The sequence below is a fragment of the Aotus nancymaae genome, unplaced genomic scaffold, assembly GCF_030222135.1.
Source record: "Aotus nancymaae isolate 86718 unplaced genomic scaffold, 86718_ANA_hifiasm-v0.15.2.pri h1tg000022l_1, whole genome shotgun sequence".
In the NCBI taxonomy this organism is placed as follows: Eukaryota; Metazoa; Chordata; class Mammalia; order Primates; family Aotidae; genus Aotus; species Aotus nancymaae.
The window spans coordinates 8,876,290-8,904,219 of NW_026988435.1; the positions used below are offsets into that span (position 1 = coordinate 8,876,290).

Sequence of the window (27,930 nt, forward strand, 5' to 3'; positions counted from 1 at the left end):
AAAAGGACAACAATAATAAATCTTTATTGAGATTTTTTAACAAAATAATTTTTAAAAACAAAAGCCCCCACATGTAAACAAGAAAGTAAATAAGTTAGATGGCATTATTATGTACATTCAAGAATCAAAACATATTCTGGTAAACATTCCACAATCCAGTAAAATGTTTTGACCCATCACTGTTAAGAGAAACTGTGTATTTAATATTATCAATAATGAAAGCTCGTCTTTGAACATTATAAAATGGTTTATGGAATATAAACTATACAGTTTAGCTTTTCGTCCCTCCTAGCAATCCACGTCACATGTATACTAGTCCTAAGACGTATTCTGTCAATATTAGTCCAAAGTGTCCATCATCCCAAATTAACCAGGTTACACCTATCTCCTCCAGTTTTCATGGTAGGATGTGTTAAAACCCATCTATCACAACATCATTTTTCAAACTAACCTAATCCTAAATTCTAACTAGTCTGGCACTCCTTCATTTTCTCTGTCTACACATTCATTAGATATCATGGCAATTTATCTTAAAAAATACTGCTAAATACACATTTAGACAGTAATTTCTGGTAAAATTATAGTTTATCAAAAAAAAAGTTTATTTTTATTTTAAAAATGTAGGTCAAGCATTGTCATAGTTGTAGTCCTTAATTGAGAATAATGGCTTCAATTTAGAAGATTCAATATACACATTAATACAGTTCAAAATTAAAGTTTAAATTATAGTTCATAAAATCAATTATAATACTCTCTTTTTAGATGGGCAGAATATATTGTTTTCTCACTATAAAGTGTTATTTATTCATTGTCTATTTTTACTAATTATATTCAATTCACTTTTACAAGCTTAGAAAAGAGCCAGGATAATCTTCGCATGAGGCCTTGATTTCAGTTTAAAATGTAATTCTTTTCTGCCAGCTGAAATAATTTAAAGATGTGTACAATAGGTCTGTGTTATGTAAGGTAGGTGCCAAGCACATTTTGAAAGGTAATAAACTTACCAACTAGAATGTTCTCCCAAAGGAAAAAGGAAAAAGTTATGACAGTTTTGGTTTAAGACAGATGTTTAAATGGCACTCTTGTTTCTGACCATTTAAAAATAATTTGGCAACTGTAACTGCCTATGGTCATAATACATAATCGCTTTACAAAAGACAAGCAACAGATACAGAATTAACGATATACTTTTAATATTTTTACAACCCTCTTTAAGTTGGTGCCTAATGGCATTTAACAAGAGTTTATATTCAGTGAAAAAGATTTAGAACATAAACTGACATGAAGGAATATAATTTCTCTGTGCCATGCAAAAGAGAAATCAACTTTTTACACACCATCACTCCTGAATAGTTCTAATTAAAATCCAAACTGTTCCCATTTTTGCATCATTGTCATTCTTTGGCAAAAGATTCAAAATAGCCATGGGTTAGGGGTTAGGAAACAACTGTTCACTCATGGTCTTCATATTTTTTCGTTTTTTTTGCAAAATACACGTGTTTTGTAAAAGAAATCTGCACTGTGCTTGGTTTATACTACGTAATTATAAGTAAGCAAAATATTGTGACTTTCTTTGACTAATCTACTCCTAAAGCCTTGAGTTGCCGTTCAATCTCTTCATCAGAAATTGTAGCCTTTGAAGTAGAGGCAGATGGTAAACTTCGAGCAGCTGATGGAGCTTTGGCCATCTATAGTAAACAAAGAAAAAGAAAAACGTGTGTTAGGAAACATCTGGACTAGGACATGGGATGTGCTGTAAAGAGGTCTGTTTAATTTACTTTTGAAACAGAAATAAAAACATGCAGCTCATAGTAAAAACAAACAATTAAGTGACAAAGGTGGGAGGCAGAAACTATTTCCAACTAAGGAAAGATAATGTTCATACCTTTCCAGAAATTTCAATTCCAATTTCATCAAGAACTTGATTCACAATATCCTGGCTTTCTTCTTCATCATCAGAACCGTCAAAGATGTCATCAAGTGTATCATTGACTGGGGGATAAGGGAGAAGAAGCAACAGTTACTTTCAAACAAACTTCAGGTTAGATTTACGTATTTACAGGTTAGCCCAACTATGTTGTATATTACAGAAGGCAAATTCAGTAAACAAACAAAAAACATCCTTCAAAATGTCAGTGAAGTACATTGATAAATACGTACTTGAGCCATTAAATCTGGAATAATGTTCATTTCAACACAAATTATCCTATAGTAAATAAGTCTCTGATTTTTTCAAAATTACATCAAATAGACAAAAACCATGTGATATTCACAGCTACATGTTTAAGATTTTAAAATACTATTTCACAAATTGTCATTAAGCTGGTAGAGGAAGAACATATGAGAATAAAAATCCTGTTAATATCTGGGAAACTATTTACTCTTTTTATATCTATAATCATATTTTTATACTTCTTAAATTTACATTCAAGATATAGGGAGAATAGTCTAAAGAAATCTAAAGTTCAATATTTTATTAAATTTGCCCAAAGCATGACGTCTGATTTAACAGGATTATTACTGCTACAACCTTTTCTTCTTCTCTTCCCTTCCCAAAATATTTACTGAAAGCACTTTGTATTGAAGGCATCATGTTCAGTTGTGGGAAAGCAATTTCTGATGGACTGAGATTATGTCTTTTTTTATTTTTAAAACTGAGCACCTAAGTACCTGAAATGCAATACAAATAAAATGGGTATATAGATGGATAAAAATAAAGACCTCGGGTAGTTCACACTTGAGTATAAAAGAAAAAAATTAAGAAACAGATTGGGGTAAGTGAAAAGACAAATGATTACAAAGTTTCAGAGGAAGAGATGACACCCAACTGGAGGAAGTAACATGCGAAGTAATCTGGCAAACATACATACGGTTTAAACACACCGAGATACACAAAGGGAACAGCATGGGCAAAGTCACCGTGATGCAACAGGGACACAGGCAACAAAGAGTAAGTTCTTCTGTTTGGTTGTTATTTAAGATACATGAATGAAAAATGTCTGGGAGAAAACGCCAATTAAAGCATCTAGCCTAAAACTGTTCCTCTCCTGGTATCTGGGGCATGTCCCCAGTAAAGCCAAGACAAGTAACCTAGTCCGATTTCCTTGTAATCATGTCGGTAACTGGGACTCCTGGCAAACAGACTTAATATTTACTAGTGAGAGAGTCCTTGTCTATGGAATGCTCTGACCAGGGTGTCCTGGTTTAGGACTGCTATAGTAACAAACCTGCAATCAGACTCCCTGGAAAATGTCACATCAGGTAGGCAACCATCTAGAATATAAACTGAAGATGTTTCATAACCTAAATACTCCTTTCTTGTTTTTGATTTAAAATTTGGGGATTTTACTTTATAGTTTTCTGCTTGCTACAAAATAAAATTTAATCAGTATGCTCAAAGGTAAGTCCTTGGAAAAAAATAATTTAGCAGTATGTTACTCAGATGTAACTCAGCAAAGAAATACAGGAGCTGCAAAGTCCAGGTCACACAAAGTTTATAAGGGCCTAAGTAAAGAAGTAGTTGCAGGAAAAAAGGAATGAAGTGGATAGAAGAAAAAGATTAAAGAGGTGTAATCAGACTAACAAGAATGCTTTCAGAAAAAGTGTAATAAAACTCATCAGAGGTATACTATAAAATTTCCCAATGATCTTGTGTCTTAAACTTGAATGTGAACAAGCTTTGGAGCAACATGGCAGAATAAAAATTTCATCCAGAAAAAGATACGTTGATTTACATCCTGAATTTCATTTTGGATGAAAATATTGCTACTGTACTTTACTAGGTTATTAAAAACACAAGTAACCATCAATAACCAGTATTATTTCAGACTAACTTGCAATGTATTAAAATACAAATGAAACTTCAGTAGGTATGATAGATACATGATTAAGTAAGGGTTATTGATTCTTTTCATTATAGCTTAACGGAAAAGTTAATTTCTCTGGTGAGAACTGTCATCACTGGCATTGGAAACCATACGTTAAATGCTATGATCATTATATAAATAACAATTCTCTCAGTCATTAAAAATTCATTGATAATGTTTCAACAACCTGAAAAAACTGGTATCAGAGTTTTCAAAACAAAGGCCTAAAGTAAAAACTACAGAACTTTTGGAGCTACCAAAGATAAATATGCAGCATTATCACCAATGAGAGGAAAGATGGCTATATGAAATAGAATACTAGAACAATAATGAGTTTATTAACCCTGGTTACTTAATTAGATACTATTTTATACACTAAATGTTAATTACTAAAAGCTGTTAAACTAAACTACTGGCAGATAAGCAAGGCTAAATTCATATATCCCTACATAGTTGTAAAACATTTATTTTTGTATTTTGTATTTATTATAGTTGTAAAACATTTAGAAAACATCTTTTCAAAACGATGCCACTTTTCGACATAATATAAGTAATGATTTAATACTGATCAGAGTGCAGTGAGGGGTCAGTCATTGTCATTTGTTATTGGTGAAATAAAAATTGGTGTAGTCTTTCTGGAAAGAACTGGTAGTACAAATCAAAAGCCTTATAAAAGTTAATATTCAAAAGAGATTTAAGAATTCAGTCAAAGATAATACTTAAACATAATTTTTAAAAGATTATCAAACACGTTAAAAATTTTACAGCAATCTTATTGACCAATACAAGAATAGTATGATAAACTAGGGTATACTGATGTTAAATAATATTAAAGCTATTTTTTTTTTTTTTTTGAGATACAGTGTCACACTGTCTCCCGGGCTGGAGTGCAGTGGTGTGATCTCAGCTCACTGCAACCTCCGCCTCCCAGGTTCAAGTGATTCTCCTGCCTCAGCCTCTCAAGTAGCTGGTATAAACAGGTGCCTGCCACCATGCCCAGCTAATTTTTTGTATTTTTAGTAGAGACAGCGTTTCACCACGTTGGCCAGGCTGGTCTTGAACTCCTGACCTGGTGATTCACCCAACTCAGCCTCCCAAAGTGCTGGGATTATAGGCATGAGCCACCGCACCTGGTCTTAAGGCTATTTTTTAAAAAGACTTCAGAGAAGATTTAATGTCAAGGTCACGAGTACATACTTGTGTTATACTATTATGTTTCTAAAAAGCAAGATACTCCTAATTGTACATGGAAGGTGACTTCCTTTTGTAGATCAAGATTATGAGAAAATACAGAAAATAAATATACAACAGTAACTACATCTGGGTGCTGTGATGATTTTTATATGCTCTGTTTCTTTGTATTCTCTGTATTTCCACCATAACATGTAATGAGTTTCTATTCAAAAAGACAAAAACCCAATATTAGAAGACTCTTGTGACAGGGGAAAAAAATGAGAATAAAAACAAAAGAGCTCCATTACCTCTACTTCTAATATAGACAAATTTATAGTATCAAAGAGTCGACATAACTCTGAAACTACTTATATCATGAAGAATTATTTACCTCACAAGTTGGTTTTGGTATACTAATCAATAAAGTAAAACTGCCGAAGCCAATGTGTAATAGAGAAATGGAGTAACATATTTTATACCTTTCCCTCAATTAAATGCTAATAGAATTTCGAGCCTTTCATTTTAGGTTTCATCATTTCTACCTTCGTGAATGAGAATAAGAGATTGATAGTAAATAAATGGCCAACTCAAAGATGAGAAAACTATACATTTCATTACAACTTATTAAACTTACTCATTTCTTCAGTCATTTCCATTTTCATGTTTTCCTTCTGGAAATTCTGCATTGTTTGTAATGTTTTTTGTGGATCCATCTTCTTGTTAACAGCCTGCATTGTCTATAAACATATTTACAAGATTCATGTTAGTTCCATAATTATGAAAATTTTACTATGGAATAAGTCAAAAGGGAACACATCAAATATAGATAGGCTTTTAAAAGATACCCATCCTGCCACAATCAAACAAAGAGTGTTAAATAGTCCATAAAAAAATGAAATAGTCATTTGGAAACCATCTGCTTAGTATCTATATAAGAAAGGCCAGTATGAAAAACCTCATCTGAACAACAGGCAAGAAATTATATAATAAAAAAATTATCAGCATAAAGTCCTTTACTATTCAAATAAGAAAATTAAATTTACCTATTCATGTGGCAAGTAGGTACTATCAATAAATTTTTAAATTTAATTTTTATAAAAACTTTCATTAAAATTTTTAATGTCTAAAAGAGATTAGAAGATATACTAGCATACATACTTAATCTATTAACACAGTTAAAACCATGGTTTAAAGAAACATAAAAATGTGAATTTTGAAAAGCTATGTGAAAACAATTCTCTTACATTATAAAATCACAACTCATTTCATTAAGAAATTAATGTTCCCTAGTACCACCAAAACTTATTTACAATCATGTGCCATGTACTTACAGTTAGTTAATGGCCAACAGCATACATGACAGTGGCCCCATAAGCTTACTGCATTTTTACTATATCTTTCTTATGTTTAGATATGTCTAGATACACATATAATTAAACCATTATGTTACAACTGTCTATAATATTCAGTACAGTGTAGCCTAGGACCAACAGGCTATACCATATAGCCTAGATGCATAGTAGGCTATATCACCTAGGTTTATGTAAGTATACTCCAAAATATTTGCACAATGATAAAATTTCCTAAGGTGAATTTTTCAAAATGTATCCCTAATGTTAAGCCAGACATGACTGCGTTTTTATATATATGATGCATAATATAAATAAACATATATGTATGTATTATATAGTTAATTCAGTATATTAAAAGAAACTATACAATAGAAAACTTGTTGATTTCAAAGATATGAAGCAAAGAGTCCTTTTTCAACTGTATGCAATGCTGTAGCCAAAGTAATCTTTCCAAGTATGACACAGCATTCCCCACATCCCTCATCACCCCCAACACACCTAACTCTCCAGTGGCTTTCCATTACTCTTAAGTGCTAAAAGCCAAATACCATAATTTCCCTACGAGACCTAACAGGGATTAACCTCTGCTTAACAAGGCAGTCTCATTTTGCACTATTGCCCTCTAGACACATATCTTTGGTTCCTTAAATGTGCTATGTTTTCTCCTGCCACAGGACCTTTACATGTACCAGTCCCTCACTTGGAATCCTCTTCACTACTTGCTTTCACCCTCAACACACTTCAGATTTCGGTTTACATACCATTTGCCTAGAAAAGTAGTCCCTGACACCCCAGATTAGAATAGACATGTCTATAAAATCCTAGTCAGGATATATGAAATTTTATATTTATTGGTATAACTTAAATTACTTTAATTGCAACTTACATTGTTGTTGTAAACAATACTAATGATAATGATGATGGTGATGATGGTGATGTTGATAGAGTAACTAATGCCTATATCATCTCACCAGGCACTGTTCTAAGCACTTTACATATAATACTATCAAAGTTACATGACATTTAAATCTGACAAAACTTTACGTGCTAGGTATTACCATTTTCCCTCTATTACAAATGGAGAAGGAGGGCACAGAAAGACAAAATAACTTACACGGAGTCACACTGTTACTATGTGGTGTGAGATTTGAACCCAAGCAGTCTGGCTCCAGAGCTCAAGTTTCTAACCACTACACAAACTACCTCCCCATGGGCTTCCTCTTAAATAGACTGTAGCTTCATGAAGGTTAAGCTCTTGTCTAATTTTCCTTTCCACTTCATCTCCATTTCTACCTAAAAGACCTAACCAAATATTTGCTGAGTTAACACGTCTAAGAAACTTAAATGAGAATTTCAATTCACACAGGTCCACATGGCAGGACCACATTAGGTAGCCCACCAACTGCAGAATACTGAAAATGAGTCATCTTTCCCTTCGATACGTAACTAACAAGTTCTCAGGCTACATATGTAATCTTCATATATGATCTTTTCCCCAAATTAGATAATTAGTTGTGTTCGTTTGTAAAACCAAAACAGAAAAACAAAAGTTTTTGCTTAACAGTGTTTTTCACTGCAAAATAACTAAGATTCATGAAGAAGAAGTTAACTGAGGCTGAGCACACAGTGGCTCACACCCATAATCCCAGCACTTTGGGAGGCCAAGGTGGGCAGATCACGCGAGGCCAGGAGTTTGAGACTAACCTGGACAATAATGGTGAAATGCCCTCTCTACTAAAAATACAAAAATTAGTCAGGCATGGTGGCTCTGGCCTGCAATACCAGCTACCTGGGAGGCTATGGCAGGAGAACCGCTTCAACCTGGGAGGCAGAGGTTGCAGTGAGCCAAGATTGCGCCATTGCATTCCAGCCTGGGAAACAGAGTGAGACTGTCTCAAAAAACAAACAAACAAAAAGAATAAGGAAACGGAGAAACAAAATGTGTACTGAAACGTTCTCTCCTATTTCTTTTTTTTGAGACAGAGTCTCGGTTGCCCAGGCTGGAGTGCAGTGGCCTGATCTTGGTTCACTGCAAACTCTGCCTCTCAGGTTCCTGCGATTCTCCTGCCTCAGCCTCCCAAGTAGATGGGATTACAGGTGCCCACCACCACACTCAGTTAATTTTGGTATTTTTAGTAGAGATGGGGTCTCGCCATGTTGGCCAGACTGGTCTCGAACTCCTGGTCTCAAGTGATCCACCGCCCTGACCTCCCAAAGTACTGGGACTACAGGCATGAAGGATGGTGCCCGGCTTGAAACTTTCTCTTTTTAAAGATTATAACATATCACTGTACTTTTTATACTTCATAGAATGAATTCTACTTTTTATTTGCACAAATGTATTGGTAATATATATAAAATTTTGTTACATGTATATAATGCATAGTGATCAAGTCAGAGTATTAGGCTGTTTACCATCCAAGTACAATAGATTTTTATTAACTATAATCACCCTACTCTGCTACCAAATATTGAATTTATTCCTTCTAACTGTATGTTTGCACAGCATTCAACTTTCAAGTGCTCTGCTGTCTAAAACGCAATTACAGTTACTATTCCTTATTTGTGGATTCCATACGTGAGAATTTACCTACTCATTAAAATTTCTTGTAGCCTCAAATGAATACCTGCAGTGTTTTAATGCTCATCTGTGGACATGTGCAAAGCAGCAAAACATCTGAGTTACCCGATATGCACATTTCCAGCTAAGGTCAAACCAGGTGATATTCTGCCTTCTTACTGAAAATTAAGTGTCTTTTCCATAGTCTATTTAGTGTCACATTTTTCTCACTTTTGTGGTTTTTGTTGGTGATCTCACTGATTAAAATGATCCCCAAGCATTGTGTTAACATGCTGTCCAATGTTCCTAAGTGAAGGAAGGACATGATATGCTTTATGTAGAAAATATATGTTAGATAAGCTTTGTTCTCACATAGTGCCATTAGTCAAGAGCTAAATATGAGCAAATCAATTATATATTAAATATGGCGTCTTTAAACAGAAACACAAGGTTAGGTGGAGATCAGGTGATGAAAAACAAAGGCTCACAGAGATATAACTCTGTATTTCCCTTGGGAGCAATGGTTCAATATGCACTATTTCAGTGCTCCTGAGTTCATGGGACATAACTACTGTGAATAACAAAAATCGCCTGTATACCATTTCCCTAACATAAACCTTGTACTTTCCTCTGAGGCTTTCTTTTTCTTTTGTACTTTGTATTCATACTTCCTCTTCTCTAAATCTAACATCTACTGATATTCTTAAAACCTCTGTCTTATGCATGGTCTTTTAGATTATCCTATTCAAGGCCTGTGCAGTTTATAAAGCTTAGCAAGACTGATATATAGTGGGTAGGTTCCTAGAGGCATATCTTAAGCTCCCCCAATTGAACTGTAAAATTTGTGAAAGCAGAGCTTCTGTCTTAACATCTTTTGATTGCTAACAGTATCAAGAAGTGCTTTATTTATTAGAGAACTGAAAGACTCAGAGTCCTTTAAACTCTACAGTAAAAACACTGATTATAGATATATAAAAATGTGTTTGTGTGTGTGTATGCAGTAAGTTAAACATAAGTTCTAGAAAAACGTAAGTTCTGATAAATCTTCTTACTATTCATATGACCTTCTGACACATTAATAAAAAATGAATCCAGAAAAACGTATCATTCAAAAGTAGTCAGAACATATAGCTTAATGGGATAAGAAGGTCAAAAATCTTCTAACAGTTTGAGGGGAAAAAAACCAAATATTTTTTACAGTCAATTTCATAAAATTAGAAGCTACATGTGATCCTCAGAAAATGGGATTGTTGGCCAGGCACAGTGGCTTATGCCTGTAATCTCAGCACTTTGGGAGGCTGAAGAGGGTGGCTCATCTGAGGTCAGGAGTTGGAGACCAGCCTAGCCAATATGGTGAAACCCCGTCTCTACTAAAAATACAAAAATTAGCCAGGTGTGGTGGCACATGCCTGTAATCCCAGTTATTTGGGAGGCTGAGGCAGGAGAATCACTTGAACCCAAGAGGCAGAGTTCGCAGTGAGTCAAAATGGCACCACTACACTCCAGCCTAGGCGACAGAGCAAGACTCTGTCTCAAAAAAAGAAAAAAAAAGAAAAGAAAATGGATTGTCCTCAAACAAGAACTTCTGTATTAAAACATATCATCAAAGAACGTAGAAGTAATTACCTTGTATTATAACTTGTTTTACTAAAAATTACATACATTTTGTACCACATATAAACCAGGAGGTGCTGCTTTTAAATCTGATTTCAATATTGATATTTAAATATCGTTGATAAAATTATAAATCTATGGATATAAAGGCTCTCACTTACTTTTGCTGTGGTAGACATTGCTCCAGCCATCTTCATTTGGGAATTCATCACTTTTGTTTGTGTGGACATAGAAGTAACTTTTGAACTTACAGCAAAAGTTCTTGTCTTCTGTTTCCGTAGATGGACAAGTTGTTTTGCTAAAACTCTGCAAGCATCCTTATTACCAATCTTGGCCATTTTCTTAATTTCTAATTCCTAAGAGAGGAAACAAACGGAAGAAAATAAAATCATTGAGGGGTAGTCCTAAATAATTTATTTCAGAAGAACAGATCTAATATGCATAACAAACCCTTTCTCCCTGATCATGAAGAGGGGAAGAGGCTACTATAAAGTCATAGAGCAAAAGAGTAATCTAAGAAAGCATTTTAGCCTACGTGTTTACATGGCAAGGACAGAACTAGTACCTTCATCCGTGAATACAAAGCAAGTCTACAAAAACAGTGCACACCTAAAGCCCAAAAGAAAATTTTAAAATAAGAAAAAAAGACAATCCAAAAGAAGGTAGGAGAAAAGGAACAAACACACAAGCAAAGAGTTGGTGGGACAGAGCAATAAAAAGCAAGGTGACAGATCTAAAACTAACAACATAGATAATTATATTAAATAAAATAGTCCATTTTATACCTCAATTATAAGACAGACTGTCAGATTAGAAAAGAAAGCAAACCCAATTACATGCTATCTCAAGATACCAACTTATACAAAAACAAAGTCAAGTGAAAGGACAGAAAAATACATGCTATATACATGCTTTTCAAAACCTGCCAATCTAGAGTGGCTATATTAATGGAGATGAAATAAACTTGAGAACAAATATTTCATAATGATAAGGGAATCAATACATAAAGATACCAGGACAATCTTAAATGTGTATGTACCTAATAAAAGTGCTTCAAAATATATAAAACACAACGGACAGAACTGAAAGGAGAAACAGACAAATGCAGAATTAGCATGAGAAATATCAACAACTCCACTCTTAGCACACAGTCTAATTGTTTCAAGTAGACAGACAATCTGCAATGATACAGAAGGCTTAAAAACATTATCACCAATTTGACCTAATTGACATTTGTAAGAAACTCTAACATTGAAAGCAGAATATACATTCTTTACAAGTGTACACTAAACAATCACCAAAATATTCCATATTCTACATCAGAAAACAGGGCTCAATAAATTTTAAAGGACTGGAATCACACAAAGTATGCTCTCTAACTACAATGAAACTCAAAATTAATAACAAAAATATGAAAAGAAAATCACAAGAGAAATGAAAAAATAATAGTTCCAAGTAAGTCATGGGTTAAAGAAAAAAGCACAGAGGAAATAATATTTTGAACTTAATATTAAGTGAAAATGCAACATCTAAAAATTTGTGAGTTGCAGCTAAAACAGTTCTTAGAAGAGTTTACAGCATTAAAATTTGTATTTGAAAAAAATAAATACTTCAGAAGCTTAAACATAACAGAAAAAAGTACAACTAAAGAAATAAAACTATAATAGTTCTAGAAGAAAACAAGAGAAAATATTGGTGACTTAAGGTTAGGCACTCGTAGCTAGTACACTAAAAATAAATAGTGCACTGAAAATACTAATCACAGAAAAAAGGATGAGAAATATTAACAACTCCACTGTTAAGCATACACTCTAATTGTTACAAGTAGACAGAAAATCTGCAACGTATAGAAGGCTTAGAAAACTCTATCACCAATTTGACCTAACTGACATTTGTAAGAAACTCCAATACTGAAAAAAAAGAATAAAAGAATATAAAATTGTATTTGATCAAAACAACCCCAAAAATATCCTTTTATTCCTCAAAAGATGCTTAGGAAAATGAAGGACAAGCTTAAGAACTTGGAAAGAATATTTGCACAACACATACTTAATAAAGCATTTGTTTCCACAATATATAAAGATCTATTGCAACTAAATAAGAAAACAATTTGATGAAAAAAATGGGTAAAATATTTGAATAGACACTCTAGCAAAGAACACAGGTAACTGGTAAACTGGTACCTAAAAAGATGTTCATTAGTGATTAAGAAAATGAAATTTAAAATGACCATCTACTATATACCCATTAAAATAGCTAAAATTAAAGACTGTCAATTCCAAGTAGGTGAAACAACTGTAACTTTCATACATTGCTAGTGGGAAGAGAACATTACAGGTACTCTGCAAATTTTTTGGCACTTTAATTTTAATTTTTTAGCAGTTAAACATATATTTACTCTATGATCCAGCAATCTCACTCTCAGGAATATACTCAAGAAAAATGAAAGTCATGTCATACAAACTTTGATTGAATGTTTAAAGCAACTTTATTCAAATAACCAGTACCTGGAAACAACATAAACGTTCACTGGCTGATAAATAAACAAATTGTGAAATATTCAAACAATTGAATAATATTCATCTATAAAAAGTAAGTAACAATAATGCATGAAACAGCACTGATTAACCTCAAAATAATTATGCTGAGTGAAAGATGCCATAAAAAAGGAGTTGATATTATATGATTCCATTTATATAAAATTCTAGAAATGAAAAGTCACCTACAGTGACAGATCAGTATTTTCTTCATCGGGAAGAAGGGCAACAGGAAGGGATGGGTAGGAGGGATTTCCAGGGGCATAAGGAAACTTTTGGGGAGGATTGGTATGTTCATTACCTTGACTGTAATATAATGATTTCATGAGTTTATATGTATGTCAAAACCTATCAAATTGTACAACTGAAATATGTACAGTTTATTGCATGTCAATTATCCCTCAATAAAGCTGTTTTTTAAAGATTTGAGGCAACATACACATAAAAGCATAAAGAATATTTCAAAATGAACCAGAGCAGTCTATTATAAAAGTATACTCATTGTCAAAGACACAATGATCTTTAAAATATCAAGCAAGACTCCTATGAGTTGATGCATTTTTTTAAAAAACCTTCCTTTGTTTTCCATGACTATTTTATCTTTGCCGTTAACTAAGAAGGTGGTCCTGTCTTGAGCAATATTTCTTTCTAGACACTCATGACTCTCACAAACTGAAGAATAATTTGATTCTATAATCAACAGAATACACAGAATCCCGATAAAAGTCAGCAGAATGATGCAATAAACAAAGATAAGCAGAAGATGTGAACATCATTAACTGCCATTTCTTAGTAAAGTAAATCACTTACCACCTGCCATGTGCCTTTTTCCTAGTTAGCTAATTATTCCTACAGTAATTTCCAAATTTGTTTGAAAAGTTAAAGTGAAATTTAATGTTCTACTTACCAGCTGTTTTTCTTGTTTCTCTAAAGCTGCTCGATCTCTGATTATAGCCCTCTGTGTACCTCGTAACTCTCGATTCTGTTCCTTTATTACATCTAGGAGAATCACAAAAGAAACCTAAATTTATGGGTTGTAAAATTTTTAATAACATTTAAAATACTGGATTCAGAGATCATAACTTTAAAAAAACTTAAATTGGCCAGGCACAGTGGCTCACACCTGTAATCCCAGCACTTTGTGAGGTCGACGCAGGCAGATCATCTGAAGTCAGGAGTTCGAGACAGCCTGACCAACATAGAGAAACCTCATCTCTACTAAAAACACAAAATTAGCTGGGTGTGGTGGTGCATGCCTATAATCCCAGCTACTTGGGAGGCCGAGGCAAGAGAATCACTTGAACAGGGGAGGCAGAGGTTGCAGTGAGCCAAGATTGCAACATGCACTCCAGCCTGGGCAACAAGAGCAAAATTCCATCTCAAAAAGTAAATAAATAAACTTAGATTTACTAGATGTCAAAATTTGTTTATTTTACTTTAATATGCTAAAAAATTAGTTAAATATTAAGACCTGAATTATAAATATTACTTATATAAAGAATTGATAGCAGGTGAATGGAAATATGCTACAGTCTGAGATTTAGCCAAAAGTATTAAACACAATAAAATATTCACCTAATTAATTAGTATACAATGTTTTATATAGCACATATATATGTCACACACACACATATAAACACACACACCCTTTTCATGTCTCCTGACTCTAATACTATATGAAATTTAAGAAGGAAGACAGGTTATATGTTTATTAAATCTTTTTGGTTTTCTGCAGTAAATATTAACAGAGTGAAATACCAGACCTTCCAATGATGCAGATCTGGATTTGAATCTCACCTCTGCCATGTGATCATCATGATTATACCTTGGAAAAGTTAGTTAATACTCTAAACCTCAGCTTTCTTTTTCATAAGGAAGGACTGTAAGGAGTAAATAACATACAAATGCTCTGATATTCTGCAAGTATCCTCTCAATCACAATATGTTTCTAATTTCTCTGAATTCATTTGGATTCTTTAGTTCTGATGGACTGTAATCTGGGTTAGTCGTTAACAAACAGTGGTTCCTTCGAAAGATCAGATATCATGACCTGGGAATGTTAATTCTTGGCAACCCTGATCTCTTATTGTCAGAAATTTTGTTAAGTTACTTACATTATACAATTTAATGTTCGTAATAATGCTATGGCATTTCTATTATCTTATTATAAGAAAACTGGATGCTAGGAAGGCTGAGTGACTTCCCCACGGTCACATAGGTAGCAAGTAGTAACACCAGGTTTGGTTGGATCCAACCATTCTGTCTCTTGAACCAGTTATCTTAACTACTTCACTAGACTAACTTTTTAACAAAGAGATTTAAAAACAACAACAACAACAAGAGAAGGAACAGTCTCTTCAACAAATAGTACTGGGAAATCTAGACATCCACATGAAAAAGAATAAAGTTGGACCTCTATGTCACACTGCATACAAAAATTAACTCAAAAAAAAAAAATCAATAACCCCAATGTAAGAGCTGAACCCTTCGAATACACAGAAGTAAATCTTCATAACCTGTGATTTGGTTACATTCTTAAATATGACACTAAAAGCATAAGGAACAAAAGAAAAAAAACAGATAAATTGGACTTCATGAAAATTAAAAATACTTATGCATTAAAGGACATTATGAGGCAAAAAGACAACCTGTAGAGAAAGAAAAAATATATGCAAATCATGTATCTGAGAAGAGAATGGTATCCAGAATCTATTTAAAAATTCTTATAAATTCAAGAAACAAAATAAAAACAACCCAACTTTTAAATGGGCAAAAGGCTTGAACAGATTTTCTCCTAAAAAGATACAGAAATGGCCAATGAACACATAAAAAGGGTGCTCCACATCACTAGTCCTAAAGAAAATAATACCACTTCACATGCATCAGAATGGATAATTTTTTTATAAAAGGAAGATAACAAGTGCTACTGAAGATATGAAAATCAGAACCCTTGCATATTGCTCGTAGGAATGTAAAACGGTTTGGTTGCTATGCTTAACAGTTTGGTGATGCCACAAAAGTAAAACATCAAATTACTGTATGACCTGGTAATTCTACTCTTAGCATCTACCCAAAAGAAGTGAAACAAGTATTCAAACAAATACTTCTATATGAATGTTCACAGCATTATTAACATTAGCTAAAAGGTGGAAACAACTCAAATAACTACAAAGAAATACACAGATAAACAAACTGTTGTACATAAATACAATACAGTATTATTTAGCTATCAAAAGAAATGAAGTACTGATACATACTACAACATGCACGAACCTCAAAAACAGTATGGTAAGTGAAGATGCCAGATAGAAAAGGTCACAATTTATGATTACATTTATATGAAATATCAAAAGTAAATCCATACAGAGCAAATTGGTATATTACAGGTGTTAGGAAGAAGGGAGAATAGTAAGTCCCTGCTTAATGGGTACAGGGTTTATTCTGATGTGATGAAATGTTTTAGAATTAGATGCAGGTGGTGGTAACACCCCATTGTGAATGAATGTACTAAATGCTACTGAACTGTTCACTTTAAAATGGTTAATGCTATATGAATTTAACTTCAATTAAAACAACAAAGCCAAAAATCATTATCTTTTTAGGACAATTATAGTTATTCTATTGTTATAGTAGTTACAGTTAATAGTTATTAGTCATATTATTGACAAAACTAATCAACCATAATGACTTTCTGAATAAAAAAATAAGATGTCAAAGCCCCTATATCCTACCTACGAGACATCTATCGTACCTCCTTCGCTTATTCTGTTTCTCAACTTTATATTGGTAGACATCTAATGCTTAGGATTTACTAGTGAGGTATTCTACATGATGTTTAAATACAAGTATATGAAACCATAGCATATCTCTAACAGAGATAAAGAAAGAGGGGGCTTTCTCTCCTGCCACCTACTTTCTTCTTCTAAAATGACTGGGACTTGATGGGAAACACACATTTCATTTAAAAGAGAGGGAGTGGATGATCCACAGATAAATATATTTGGGTAATGCTGAAAGTGAAAAGAACTTTAACACATTTCTTTGCTTCAAGGCTTCTGGGAATATTTAACACATGGGTATGCACTGTCAATCCTTAAATGGAGACCATATCATAGATTATTAACCAAATGTATTAAGAATTGTTTTTAAGAAGTATCTATTAATATTTCCTAGACACTAGTGTCTCCTAGAGCATTGGTTGGAACATGCTGTACTAGTTTGCCAGGGCTGCCACAGCAAAATATCACAAAGTGGATGGCTTAAACAACAGAAATGTATTTCCTCACAGTACTGATGGCTGAAAGGAGTCTAGGTGCCAGCAGGTTTAATTTTTCCTGAGGCCTCTCTCCTTGACTTGCAGATGGTCATCTTCTTGCCATGTTCTCAGATGACCTTTTCCTTGTGGATCTTTCTCTTCTTCTAAGGATAGCAGTCATTGAATCAGGGCTCCATCTGACTTTATTTAACCTCAACTACATCCTTAAGGGCCCTATTTCCAAATATAGTCACATGAGTGGTCAGAGCTTTGTCATATGAATTGTGGGGGATGGGGGGAGGCCCAATTCAGCCCATAATACACATCTTTCCTCAGACATCTATAGACTGACCCCAAACAACAAAATTGCTCTCATTTCCCTGATCGTTCAAAGGAATCATGAACCTCTTCATCCACAACACTCGAACACACCCAACCTTCTTCTGGACTTAGTTCCCCATTTTGTCAAAGCCAATGGACTGATAAAAAAACATTTACCACTCACCACACTGTGTCCATAGAAATGTGCTCTAAATTTTAAACTCAAATAATAAATGAACTTCTGGAGTACAACCCCTTTGTGTACTAAGGACTCCCTAAACTTAACTAGTATAAGATGAAGTGGCAGTATCAGATAGTGATGATATGTTTTTCGTTTTTTTGCTTTTTGAGACAGAGTTTCACCCATGTCGCCCAGGCTGCAGTGCAATGGCGCAATCGTGGTTTGCCTCCCAGGTTCAAGCGATTCTCCTGCCTCAGCTTCCCGAGTAGCTGGGATTACAGGCAAGCACCACCATGCCCTGCTAATTTTTGTAGAGAGGAGGTTTCAATACGTTGGCCAGGCTGGTCTCGAACTCCTGATCTCAAGTGATCCACCTGCCTCACGCTCCCAAAGTGCTGGGATTACAGGCTATAGGCATAAACCACCACATCTGGTTGTGAAAATGGTCTTATACAAGCTACAACAATACTGTTCAGAAAGACAAGCCACTATACTGAGAAGTTAAATTGTGGCCAGATAATTGACACAGGTGCACAGCAACTGCTGAAAGTTAATATCTAAAATTCTATCTACATACATATTTTTTCATTACAAGGGTGATATAATTAAAAATATAAATTTGGTCTTTGTCCTGGGTTCCTGGCACAGAGGGCATAAAACCCTTGGAATTTCCTGAATGTTAGGAATGTCTTTTGTTATTCATAACAAGCTTCTTTGCACCATACCTGAGTATATGGGGTAGGTATGGGAGGGCAGTCTCAGAATGAGATTGGTCACCAGAAAGACTAAACACTTGATTAGAGGATGGAAAATTTTAACCCCACCCCCATACGTCAGGAGAGGTGGGTGCTTGAGATTAGGTTATAAAAACACTTTAACAAAGAGATTTAGAGAACCTCTCAATTGGCGAACACACTGATGTACTAGGAAGATAGCACACCCAGAGAGGGCACGGAAGCTCTGTCCTCCACCCTCGACCCTTGACCTATGGATCACTTCCATTTGGCTGTTCCTAGATGTATACTTTAAAATAAACCAGTAACAGTAAATAAAGAACTCTGCTGAGTTCTGAGAGTTATCCTAGTGAATTACCAAACCTGAACATGAAGTTGTAGGGAAACCTAGTCAGTCAGAAGTACTGGTGGCAACCTGGGACTTTTAAGTGGCATGTGAACTAGGGCAGTCTTGTGGGACTGAGTCTTTCACCTATAGGGTCTGCCCTAACTCTAGATAATTAGTCTCAGAACTGAACTGAATTGTTGAACACCCAAGGTGCCTGAGAATCAGAATTGAGACTAGATATAGCCATCTTTATTGAAAAACAAGTATTATTACATGCAAATTCAACAAAACACGTAATTTAATTAAAATAGTTTGATTTCACTTTTCTCAATTTAATGTAACTCTATATCCCATAACAGTCACTGTATATCATAAAAGGAAAAATAAAGAAAATTAACTACTGCATATTCCACAGCCTTACAGTTGTTAATAGGCTTATTAATATTTAAACAGTTCTAAGCTATAAACTCAGAGCGGCTAATGTTACATACTAAAACATAATTGTAACACTTTAAAACATATTATGGTATGTAGGAAAAGACAGTAAAACATATTTTCATATGAGACAATAGAAATATACTATAAAACTAACAAATTACTCTTTTTTTAAAACAATCCCTATATTAAATCCACATTTAATAATTTGGTTTTCTAGATAATTCAGAAGGAATAATATGAGAACAGTCTGAGACAATTTTAATGTTTTTACAGCCAAGTTTATTATCTGCTGGATTTATTTCTTAGTAGGTATGATTTCATTCCAAGATTGCAATCTCTTTAAGAGAAGGGGGCCAGGCACAGTGGCTCGAGCCTGTAATCCCAGCACTTTGGGAGGCCGAGGCGGGCGGATCATGAGGTCAAGAGATTGAGACCATCCTGGCCAACATGGCGAAACCCTGTCTCTACTAAAAATACAAAAATTAGCTGGGCATGGTGACGCGTGCCTGTAGTCCCAGCTACTTGGGAGGCTGAGGCAGGAGAATTGCTTGAACCCGGGAGGTGGAGGTTGCAGTGAGCCAAGATTGTGCCACTGCACGCTAGCCCGGCACCTGGCAACAGAGTGAGACTCTGTCTCAAAAAAAAAAAAAAAAAAAAAAAAAGAGAAGGGAATACATGTGTTTATTTATTTGCTTGTTTGTAGTCCCACCTTTCTTCATGCAAATACCATCCCAATATATCATACTTAGTAGCAATCTAAGGGAGTACAAACATATGCACAGAAATGTGAAAAGATTCTGCTTACAGGCATATTTAACACCTGCCTTTAAAATGTAAAACAAAATCAGTTTTCAAAAAGGATAATTTAACAATGGTTTATGTGAACTATGATAGGTAGCTTTCTACAGAGGAAACGTGCAGCGTTGAAATAATCGGCTATTTCCCTCTTTTTCAGTGTAAGGCAAGATCATGGCAGAAACATGTACAGGGTGCTGTTGCCACCTAAGAAAGATGGAGTGCTTGACTCCTGTCTATCCTCTGCTTGTTTCTTCAGGCAGATAAGGGTGTACACCGAGTTTTTCATTCTCTAGGACTTCATCTACCTTGTGGTTATGAATCACATTGTAATGGGTGATAATAGAAAAGTTAACACTGTGAAAATGCCAAAGGTACATAAATATGACATAGTATATTCTCTCGGCTACCATTCAACGAGATAAAAAGGGTCTGGAGGTTTGATTGATCTAACACCCTCTCAAAGCCCATGGTAGCTACCAAAAGTTGAGAATTCCATGTGCTTGATAAGAGGAGCAAAATTAAGCTGTGTCATCTATCAATCTCACAACACTTAGAAAAGGCCACCCAGGCCAGCTCCACTTTGGGCATGAAAAGCCTATCTCAACTAATTCAGGTTCTTCTTACTGAAGGAAATACACTGGTCTACAGTAGAGTGTAAGATCACAGACTTAAGTCTTGGACTTAAGATTTGGACACTAGGTGTTTCTGCCTTTTTTGGTTCTGAGTCAATATGGTTTATTTGCTTACAAAAATAAAAAGTCAAAAAATAAAAGAACAAAAACAAAACAAAAATGGTCTCCCATATGGTCCAGTCTAGTTCACCAGAATTCTCTACTTGGGGTTTGAGGCCAAGCCCCAACTTGAATCACGCCTGTCCTCCCTACCATTGGTTTAGATATAATTTGTACATTTGAGGATAAAAGCAAGAAGTAATTATCAAGTATAAATATGGACATTCATTAATTTGTGAGTAATACTATTTAAAGTGCCTTTTTTTTAAGGAAACGTGGGTGCTATTTCAAGCTTGCAAAGCAGTTCAGGATGAATGCCTCAGAAATGCTGAAACAGTATGGGAATTACCACCATTCAGCAGGATTCAAGCTGATCTATCTACTAGACGGTGTCTACTATACTGGTATGTTGTGTTCTTCACTATAAGGTTATAACAGACTTTTTAATCTAATAAGCCAAATTTCCTACAATTAAATGTATTTCTTTTGATAAAATACATTTTTATCTATGTCATTTTTATTGCCTATCAGTTACTCTAAACCTAATCAAAATATGAAGTGAGAATAAACAAAATGTTCTCATATCCTACTTTACAATCTCCATTAACTGGTTTTAAGTTATCAAGATACCCAGAGAAGTAGTAGCTTCTACTTTAAACTTTACCAGCAAGCTCTGTAACAGCTGGTATCAGTGGGAACAGTGGGCATTGTGACACTGGTAATAGCACTGGATAAACTCTAATCGTGCGATGGATACAAAAAAAAGCCCAGAGTGAGTGCGAGTTGAGCTGACTAGGCAGTAAAGTAAAAAGAGGTTCTGGCTATGTGAAGATGTTTCATCTTCCTGGGTTGATGAAGAGAAAAAACTGCAAAAATACTACAAACTCAAAAACTAAGGCATTAAAAGGAAACATTAAAGGTCACTATCTAGAAAGTACTGGTTCTAGGAATAAGATTTACTCAGACACAGAAGGAAAATGACAGTCAGAGTGCGTGAGATGTAATTAGAATATGATATGCAAACCAAATTTGCTTCTCAGGTTTTGGGAATAGTATTTAGAAACTCAGGGACAAATATTATCAGCTTAACTAACCAGTTTTAATACATGGTAAAAACAAAACAAAAGGCAACTATAGAAAACAGAAAGAACAAAGGGGAATCATGACTACAGCTTTATTCTACCTATATATGGTCAAGGGAGTCAACCAACATAAGAATCAGGTTTAAGCTGAAAAACAGCAGGACTTGGAAGAGGCAAAATACTGAAGAGAAAAGGCGACAGTCAAGCCAACTCATATGGTAGCATAAGCGGTAGCAAAAATGAATTTTTTTTCTCCTACTAGTAACTCTCAAGTCACTCAAGCCCTGAGGAATTCATCTGAACAAATTTATTATTACCATTCAAGAGCTAAAAGAAGGTTTAGAGTTGGGCACATGTTAGCAGACCTTTGCGTCTCATTTGGTACTCAAAGACAAAGGCATTAGCAACATCGTCAATAAAACTTCAGTTCAGAAAACTGTCAAAGCGTATTTTTCAGCTTCAATGAGAGAATTAAGAGGGAGTGTGCCCTGGAAGAAAAGCCTCACAGGCCAACGGACCTGAAGATAGGAAATAGTAGCAGGAAAGGAAAAGTCTGTCTTTTGAGTCATGCTGGGATGCAGAAATACAGAGGGAACCAATTTTTCCTACAGAAATATCTGTTCTAAAAGTAGGGAGAATGTTTTTCTAAGAAAATGCTCAGAAGTGTATACTGAATGTGTTTCTGAAAGGTATTCTGTTTTATTTCCTTTTAACATTAGAAATGTGGCATCACAACTGATCTATTGACGGGGGATTTACTCCAACTTCGTCAAAACCTCACACTTTCTGAACTTTGGACAGCTAGCATATACAAATAGCATCCCAATGAGGCAAAAGCCAAGAAGCTTTGCTCCTCTTCTCTCTGTAGTGTTCTTCAAATTATCTCTAACTTGCACTAAAGTTCACAGTGGGTGGCAAACTGTGGATGTAGACTATTCTAAGCCCTGGATGTTGGAAACACTACTTTGGTGAGTAAACAGTATTATTTTAGAGATTTAATCTCTAAATTAGAAACTATTGCAGATATATTTTCATTTCTGCTGAAGACTCTGAAATCCCTTACAAATATGGAATGTGGTAGAGACTCAGAATAAGCATCATTCAACTTTGAAAGTGCAGGAGGGTTTACTACAGTTCTAGTGAATCCAAGTTAGAAAGAAATGCTACAAAAGGGGAACACAAGGAGTGAAGTATTTAATACAGACTCAAGAAGAAATAAACCTGGGATAGTTCAGGTTAGCTAGAGGAAGAGAAAAAGGGAATTCTAGGCATAAGGACATCATAAGCAAAAATATGACAGGGTGAGAAAGAGTATGGTAGATAAAAATGAACAGCAGAACAGTGCTATGGAACACTAAAATGTCCAGAGACATGCCTAGAAAGAAAGGGAAGGGCTGGTTCAAGGAGAGCCAAACATGCATTATTAAAACACTCACAGTGGATCCTGTTGGTGCCAGAGACTTCGTAAAGGGATTTACACTGAGGAGAAGTAGTCAGATTTGGGTTTAAGTTTCAATCACATACCAACTTTATAGATGAAGGATTTAGGGGCTGTGAAGCTACAGGAAAGAAAAGCAAAAAGGTGATATAGTAAAGTGCAAGGTAAGCAGGATCTGAATCAGAGAAAAGAGTTGTAGTCACACAGAGGAAGATCCTATGTGTCCAATATTTAAGAAGTAAAAGAAGCAGGACTTGGTAATTAGTTGATGGTAGAGGGCAACATCAAGGACTGCCAACACTGGAAGAGGAAAACTCAAAGGATATGATGATGAATTCCATTTGGGATCTCAAGTTTGAGGTATTGTGAGACACCTAGGTAGAGATATTCAGCGAAATGCCGGATATCCGGCCTGAAACTCAAAAATACATCTAGAGACACAAATTTGGGATCCATCAGTACTTAAGTTATAATAGGAGTAAATAAGATCATGCAGGAAGAGAATACAGTTAGAGCAGTGGCAGCGCAGGATGGAACCAAGAAGAACACCAAGATATAATGGGTAGGTTTAAGAAAAAGATAAAGGAAAAACCAGAAAGGAGAAAGAAAAAGAGGTCGGAGGAATTTGAGGAAAATTAAGAGAGTGCTATGTCTTAGAAGTTAAGAGACAGAATTTCAGAAAATAAATTAATCATCAGGATGAAATGCAAAACATAGGCTCAAGAGATGATCACTAGTAATAGCCATTAGATTTGACAACCTAGAAGTTACTGATCATCTAGGCAATATCCCATTACATGCCATGCAAGACAAACAGCTATAAGGTGGGGGAGACAGTCTGTTAAGTAAAGAAGGGGAATTAAGGCATCACTACTCTTTCAAACAGTTTAGATGAAAAGCAAAAAGAAACTGACCATACTTCTGAAGAAATGCTCTGTCCAGGGAGTGGGTTATTTCCAGTTCCACCACCATTAGAAAGCAAAGTTCTACCACCAATTCCAAAACAAAATTCTGGATCTAGAAAGAATGTAAATGTTGCATGGTAGCTACCAAAAGTTGAGAATTCCATGTGCTTGATAAGAGAAGCAAAATTAAGCTGTGTCATCTATCAATCTCTAATAAGAAAAAAGTAATAATAATACTCAAAGGGATGCGGTCCTAGCTCTGACACTTAATAGCTGTATGATCTTGAACACATGACTTAATCCTTTGCTTTTCTCATTGTATAAGGATGTGATATGAGTACTTACGAGTTTTATGAGAAATAAGATACTGCATGCACAAGGCTTAGCACTGTGTTGCTTTAGTCAAATTTGTCTTTACTGAGGTTAACAGACAAACATTATATAGTGCTTAAAGAACTTCACTTTTTGTTTTCAGATGGAATTTTGTTCTTGTTGCCCATGCTGGAGTACAATGGTGAGATCTCAACTCACCCCAACCTCTGCCTGCCGGGTTCAAGCGATTCTCCTGCCTCAGTCTCCCGAGTAGCTGGGATTTCAGGCATGTGCCACGACGTACAGCTAATTTTGTATTTTCAGTAGAGACGGGGTTTCTCCATGATGGTCAGGCTGGTCCTGGACTCAGGACCTCAGGTGATCCACCTGCCTAGGCCTCCCAAAGTGCTGGGATTACAGGCGTGAACCACCATGCCCGGCCAAGAACTTCACTTTGAAGGCATGTTTAGTTGTGCATTTATGACAAGTCCTAGTGGGATCCTGATTTACAGGTTCATAATTAGCTTCCCTAAATAGGTCACTATTAGTCTACAAAGGAGGAAAAAAACCACACTGCAGATAAACCTACTACACTATACATATGTACATCCTTACACAGGTAAAAGGAAAACCAAGTAGTACTCAACTGTAATTTCAAATTCCAAAGAATCTTTCTCTTCTCTTGAGGTATACCTCTCATTAATTTCTTTAGCAAAGCATACACTGTAGATTTGTTCATCTTTGTGTCAAAAATGAATTAAACATAACTCTGAATAGTAATAAGTGCTGTAATGTTGTCTTCCTTTTTAATTTACATGTGCAGTAGTCTTTAATGATACAGTATATAACTCTTCCAGCCAATCCAAACAGAAAAAAGATTCAATTATTCCCCAGACCTATAGGCAGTTACTTATATGTCAGAATTTCATTACTGCTGGAACGGATTTAAAAGTCAGCATACAATAAAAGAGCTCATGATCAATCCAAGGATCAGAGAGAAAGAAATAAAAATACATTAAATTTCATATTCATAATATACAGCCTCATTACCAAGAAGAATGCTGTCACCTTTTAGACAAAACAAAACAAAAAATCTTCCTTTCAATAAAACAGGAAGTGAAAAAAGTAAAGCTCTATATCAAAATAATGAAAATACAGATCTTTTATTAAGATGTCAGTAAATGATTGGAATTGACACAATAATGTAAGAAAACATCAAGTATGCATCTTGGTAGTTTATAATAAATGTACCTGCTGGCCAAATTTAAATTTGGAAATTGCACATACAGTTAATTTAGTGGCATAGTTCCTAGCAAAAGTCCTTAAGACTATTACAAATAAGACTATTCAGCAAAACGTTATTTATTGGAAGAATTAACTGCAAATGAGTATATAGTTAAACACTCATTGCACACCCCCACTGTCTTTTTTTTTCCTTTCCTCTACACTTCAAGTACAATAGTCACTAGATTTCCAAAAGCACCAGAAAGCACACAACTGAGATTTAGGTCTTTGAAAATATTTGACAGGTATTAAGTAATTAAAATTAGAATGCTTGGCTTTTATTGTTAAAAAAATTAACTCTAATTGTAACATCACAGTAAGGAAGATGAAACCATTTTTCTTCCATTTAGTAAATTCTCACCATATAAAACTCAACAACAACAAAAATTTAACTATATAAAACTCGAGCAACAAGAAAATAAATCGTTTCCCCCACCCCCACTCCCTAGAGTACTGTAAAATAAGTGAAGCTCACAACAGTGGTGGCTAAAACACTGAAAAAATAAAGTGCCATTTTAAAGATTAAACAGCATTCTCCTGAAAAGCACAAATAAAATCCATCTCACATAATTGTATCACATTGTATATCAAGTTAGTAGTTATTCCAGGTATTGCAAATGGTACTTCTTAATAAAAAGTCAATAAATCAGAAAAAAAGTTCAATCACCCAGATTAAGGAAAAATGTATTATGTCATGTGATAAATCAGAGGTAGAGTAGCATTATGTGTTGAAATGAAGAGTAGAGCAGCAGGGCAGAGATAGCTTCTTTGTTATCCTCCCAAAATAATTTTGCTGGCATTGGAATAGTCAACACAAAGGAATGAAGGAGTTACTTCCAGGTCTGGACTGAGCACACTATTTGTACCAATCACTGTCTAGCTACCACTGCTCCTTTTGTGGCAGAATTAGACCCTTACAAAGAAGTGATTATTTGTTTGAACCAGCAAAAACCTAGACTAAACGTATAATGGGGAACACAATTTTTAAATAACTTGAATTAATTTAATTCCTGGTAGCAATGAAAATATCAAGTATTATATAAACACATTAGAAGCACTGCAGATGAGTACCATAAAACTTGTACATTCCTTTACATCCACTTTTTTCTCCTCTTAAGATGATATTAAGCTCAATCGGGGAAACAACGCCAAGTATCTTTACATGTTAAACGTCTATGAAGTCAATATATACCCCATAGCTTACTTTAGTCGGCAAAAGATAATCCTAAGGGAGAAAAATCCATTATGAAAACTAAATCTGGGCACGTCCCTTGGGTTTATTTTTCTACTGGGGTCAATCAAGAAAGCATTTGTTTCGCATCTCTCCACTGATGGGGTGTTCTTGAAGCAACCGACCCAGACTCAACTTCATTTCCTAACCTGAGCCTGTTATCCCCTCCTCACTCCATTCTGAGACTGCAGGTTTCCTGCCTGGATCCCTACAAGTATTACATCGCCCAAATGAACAGCAACAATCCAAGCAGAGGCAACCAAGAAATCCATCAGATCTCCAAGTGTAATGACACTTAAGGGCCAGCAGTACCCCGCTGGCCTCCTCGAAACGCTCAGGACCCTGCTAAGGAAAACCCGAGGGTGCGGGAAGTGTGAGGAGAGGGAAGCAACCAGACTGCCTAGGTGAGCCTAAGGTGAGGTGAGTCAAGCAAGAGGGAGGCAGAGAAGTGGAGCAGAGAGGGCGGTCACCTGTGGGACCACTTAATCCAGCCCCGCCTCCAGGGACAACAGCCAGAATTGCTGCCGGCAGACCCCGAAAGACGCCGGGAAAAGCCAGAGCTGGGCCCCTTCGGCCCGGCCCGGAACTCACCATCCACGGTTTTCTTCTTGAAGAGGCACGCCATGGTTAAAGACCGCGCCCGGGCGGCCCGGCTAGACCCGATCCGGCTGACGCTGGGGAAGGACTGGAGGAAAAGGACAGGCCCTTAGCGGGTTCGGGGTGGCGGAGCTGAACGACGCCGCGGAAGGCGGGTATCCGCAGCTACCGCAGCCGCGTCACCCGGAGCTCA

General features: G+C 35.4%; 1 protein-coding gene across 1 annotated transcript; it reads right to left on the minus strand.

Moving 5' to 3' along the window:
* CHMP2B (charged multivesicular body protein 2B) lies at positions 1-27,930 on the minus strand. The gene is made up of 6 exons (XM_012454657.2): positions 27,732-27,930; positions 14,010-14,101; positions 10,727-10,921; positions 5,674-5,776; positions 1,886-1,992; positions 1-1,688 (listed from the first exon to the last, which is right to left on the minus strand). Exons 1-6 carry the CDS (start codon positions 27,763-27,765, stop codon positions 1,578-1,580), a joined length of 642 nt encoding a protein of 213 aa, XP_012310080.1. The 5' UTR covers positions 27,766-27,930; the 3' UTR covers positions 1-1,577.